This window comes from Elephantulus edwardii, unplaced genomic scaffold (genome assembly GCF_000299155.1).
Source record: "Elephantulus edwardii isolate Elephantulus edwardi_28Jun2011 unplaced genomic scaffold, EleEdw1.0 scaffold00104, whole genome shotgun sequence".
Lineage (NCBI taxonomy): Eukaryota > Metazoa > Chordata > Mammalia > Macroscelidea > Macroscelididae > Elephantulus > Elephantulus edwardii.
Window position 1 is genome coordinate 7630614 of NW_006399854.1, and position 4452 is coordinate 7635065.

The window sequence follows — 4452 nt, forward strand, 5'->3', positions numbered from 1 at the left end:
ACAATTAAGTCAAGTTGCAGCAACAGCAAAATCGTGGGAAGGGATGAGGAGAGAGGGCTGCTGCAAATGCAGCAAGTATGTCCTTAAATATGTCACATAGTGCAACAGTCAGATTACCTCGGTTACTCTGCATCACTAGACACAACATGACAAATGTCACATTGTCACTTTCCATTAAAAAAAGAAAAGACAGTGTTTCTTCTTCTCAGAAGTTGTCCTATGGATTTTAGACATAGACCTATAATTTCTTCTTTAAATTATGTCTAAAATCTGGCTTTATGCTTCTCAGTTTGGAATGATCAACATACAAAACTGACATGAAAAAAATGTGTGCACTTCACCTTAACTGAGGACAGAACAAGGGACAAGGAGGATCCCGGTCTTTTTCATTTCAAATGACTGCATTTCATGCCAATTGGCAGATACACTTCATAAACCTATGCTTTTAATGTCCTCTTTATAAAAAGATGAATTATCAGCAAACAAAATTTTAGACTATCAAAAATAAATGGGATGCATAGTTAAAACCAAAAGGCTAAAATTGAAAGGGCTAAAGATGATCATTTGTTACAAATTTATTTTTTATCTTTAGTATCTGAACTTGCATCTTTGCTCCAGCACTTTTAAATTGTTTCATCTTTGGCATCTTGTGCCAATTTTACACTGAACCTCCTCTGTTCCCTTTAAAAACAAAAAAATCTACTCATTCCATTAAACCATGTTGTGTTTGGCGTTGCATGACTTTTAACTGCTGTTTCTTTTCCAAAATTCACAATGCCAAGTTCTGTTTTGTTTTTACAAAGTTACTGAGATGACAATATTCATCATTATAGCTGACTTTTACACACAATCTGTGACCTGATAATCCTGAAACATTTCACAGGGAAGAAAGCTCAGGGACTTTTTTGTTTGCTTTCCTTTTTTCTTGGAAACAATAAAGTTGTATATTCTACTTTCTATTTAAATGGAAGGAAGAAAATATACAAGCCCATATTACATTGTATTTCTATTAAGAGCAACAACAGTTCTTATGTTCATGTTTGCTACTATATCACAATTCACACATGAACACAGACTCTGCTCTATGCCATGAATACTGCTGGAAGTGATGGTTTAGGATTATCAACTCACTGCTGTTATGTCAATAACAAGCAAAAGCATCCCAGAAATCAATCCCAAAACATGTCTCTTTCAGTACATAATAATGCAACTGCATTGGGTAAGTACATACTGTACACAAGTTTCATCAACAGATTATCTACCAAGATGTAAGATTCTTCTTTTAAATACAAAGCAAAGAGCCAATAAGATATACCTATAGTACAGCCCTAGATTTTGTATTGTTTTGTTTTTTTACTTAAACAATTTGGTCAGAATGCACCTTTGATATAAAAGCATTTTTAAACTTTATTATTAATACTTAGGATATAAGGAATTTCCAGATTTTTTTCAGTAGCATTTGTAGAACCACTTTTGGTAACAAATACAGTAGTTAGGAATATGCATCCAATTCAGAATGCATAATAATATGTATCCTGAATCCTTTCTGGCTAAAAACAGGGCTGGCACTGTGATGAGATACAGAGCAAGAATCTACAAAAAACACTGTCACATGTTTTTGTGGGTTTTCCCCCCCAGAGGCTACATCCTCTTTGCTGGAATACTTTATAAATACATATTAAAAAGTAAGGCAACAACTCCAAACAGTCCAAGCTGTTTGCTCAACTCTTTTTCCAATTAGATTCACAATCCCTGGTGATCAATTCCATGGTTGTATTATTTAGTGTTTGTCTTTCTTGTTTCAAATGGTCCAAAAGGATGTTTTACTGGAATTTCTAAAAAGATCTCTAGTGTATGTGTATGCTCAATGATGTATACAATTAATACTGGCCAGGTACTGAAGTCTGTGACATCCCAGTGCCTGTTTTCAAAGGATTCAAGACACTGATTAAGATTCATTTTAAACTGACGCAATGAATCCAAAATTCCCTTCCCTACTATGTTTATCACCTCTTCTCGTTTACTCCTAGTATTAAAACTAAAGGAGTACCAGGACTGCCTGGTCACTGGAAAGATGTTCACTCCAGTAAACAAAACTTTTATCAGGGACCTTTATAATTCATGGCCCTGTTCCATGTGAACATTCAACTCATGAAGATGTGCAAAAGGAAAAGATGTCAAATTACAGTCAAGTTATCAAGAGGAGGATGTTATACAAACTTATAAGGAAATGACAGTTTTCCCCCTCCATTTACTATAAATACATTTAACAGCTTAGCAGAAAGACAAGCTAAATTGAAGATTGTTCACATTTGAAAATTGTATCATACTCTCTGCTAATGATAAATAAGGAACTCCTGACAATGAAATTTTTAACACAGAAATTTCATCAACAGATCTCTGAAGACTGCTTTTTTTGTTTGTTTTTTGTTTTTCTTAAGAGGGTTAGAACAATGATTATGTTTGCAAAGGTCTGAGAAGTCCATCTACTGTCCAAACTTTGGATTGAAGTCCTTATTTTGTTTTTCCTTTACTTAGAGACAGGTAGGTATATACAGTGCTGTTGTAATAATGAAACAAATGTGAAATCTACTGTAAAGTTGCACAATACAGAAAACTGTTGCTCCATCTTCTACTACATAAATGTGTGACTCCACAGGTTAGTAATGTTGTTCTTGTTTCTGTTAAGTTGGAATTATCCCATCACGTCTAAGACCTCTCTTTAATTCCAGATCCTCCAATTTTTTCCACAATTCTTCACGCTCTTTTTCTTTCTTTTTCTCACTGTGGAAGGAAATAAAATACAATATAAGTAACTATGGAGGGTTAGGGATCACTCAGCAATAACTGCCTCTTTAGCATACTTTTCTCTATATATGTTGGCCCTTTGTAAAGTCCCTATTAACCTTGATTTTCTGTGTTTCTCTCTCTGACACTTAGATATAAAAGTAAAATGAGCAAAAAGATGAGACAACATGAATATTTTTTAACATTTCATATTAATATTCCTTTCTACTTAGCTTAACATAGGAAAAAAACCTTCAAATTCACATGCACTAGTTATCCTGAAACTAAGGAGAGGTACAGTTGGTTCTGAGTGAGAATCTAGCAGCACTGGGGTGCAGTGGCTAATGCTCAGATGCTGACGAAAAGGTCAGTTGTTCAAACCTAATGGTAATCCCAAGGGGAAAAGATGTAGTAATGGGCTTCATAGATTAAACAGCAGGAAAAAACCCAAACCCATCACAAATAAGTGGATTCTGACTGAGGGCTACCTGTCACTGAGTTTCTGAGACTAAAAAGGCTCTACAGAGGCTAACGGCTTACCCTTCTACTGTGGAATGGTTGGTGGATTTGAACCAAAGACCTTTAGCAGCTCAGCACTAAAGTATCCAAATAAAGAAATTTCCCTCAGCCCTGTAAGGTTGTTATGAATCTAATGTACCCATTATCTCCAAATACATTTTCCCAAATAGTATGCTGGTGATAGCATTAACTCAGAAAATACTGTATGTCAAGAAAATAGGCCTTTCTTTTAGTAATACAGGTTTTTCATATACCATGTATACGAATCTTGCCTTTGACCACAAATTCTAAATTACTATTTTGTACCAATATATACAGCTAAACAAAACACATTTGGTATTTCAGTGTTAATGATCTAGACGGAAGAACTCTGATAATCTTACGTACTAAACTTCTGATGCTTTCGAAGTCACCCTTCAACCTTCACAATTCAACTAGTGTGTCCTAAACATTTACATTTTAGTGTTTGGTAAAATCATCTCAAAAAAGTAGTTATCTAAAACAGGTCAATAATTCCCACCCCCCTTCAAGGATTTTTCTTGTTTAAATCATCACTTTAAAAAGAAAGGATGCTCTGACATCAAGTAAGCAAAAGTACATAATCCAGGAATAAACGACTCTAAAGTAAAGAAAATTCGTCTTTATTAAGTGAATTCACCATTTCGTTGCTCATTCCCTCATGCTGTGGTAAGCCAGTAAAAAGCAGACTCTGATGACAGTTACGAGTCCACGGATTCAGATAATTCATGAAAATGGAATGTGAGCATGGAATGCAGTCCTCTGTGATCTCCCTTAGTGAGGGTTTCACTTCAGTAATAGCTTATTTACCCAGAAAATCACACTGGGTTAAGTAAAATCTGGATATAAATTTTCCGCTAAATTCCAGCATGTTATCTTTCTTATACAATCTCAATTTTTTAAAAAGTTATCTTAATCATATCTATCTTCCCAGGTAATCGGAGACACCAGGAGCACGTGACATCCATTCCGGCCCTCGGGCCAAGAAAAACCTATCTACATAGCAATTCTACAGGATGCATCACCTTTGACCGATAAATATTGCGACTATACTTCAGAGACACTGATCCCAACATAAGGAACTACCATCAGCTGATGTGTTTGAAATCACAGAAGCCATGGAAGCTT

At 35.2% G+C, this 4452-nt stretch overlaps 1 protein-coding gene across 3 annotated transcripts in view; it reads right to left on the minus strand.

The window, feature by feature from the left end:
* Positions 1–2245: 2245 nt before the first annotated feature.
* The window catches only part of PPP2R5E (protein phosphatase 2, regulatory subunit B', epsilon isoform), a 222240-nt gene continuing 220033 nt past the window's right edge, over positions 2246–4452 (minus strand). Inside the window, exon 14 of one of the 3 annotated variants that reach the window (XM_006891792.1) lies at positions 2246–2784. In XM_006891792.1, coding sequence (XP_006891854.1) covers positions 2685–2784 — 100 coding nt within the window. In that variant the 3' untranslated portion in view covers positions 2246–2684. The remainder of the gene's footprint in view (positions 2785–4452) is intronic. The other 2 variants (XM_006891794.1, XM_006891793.1) reach the window with 2 other exon arrangements.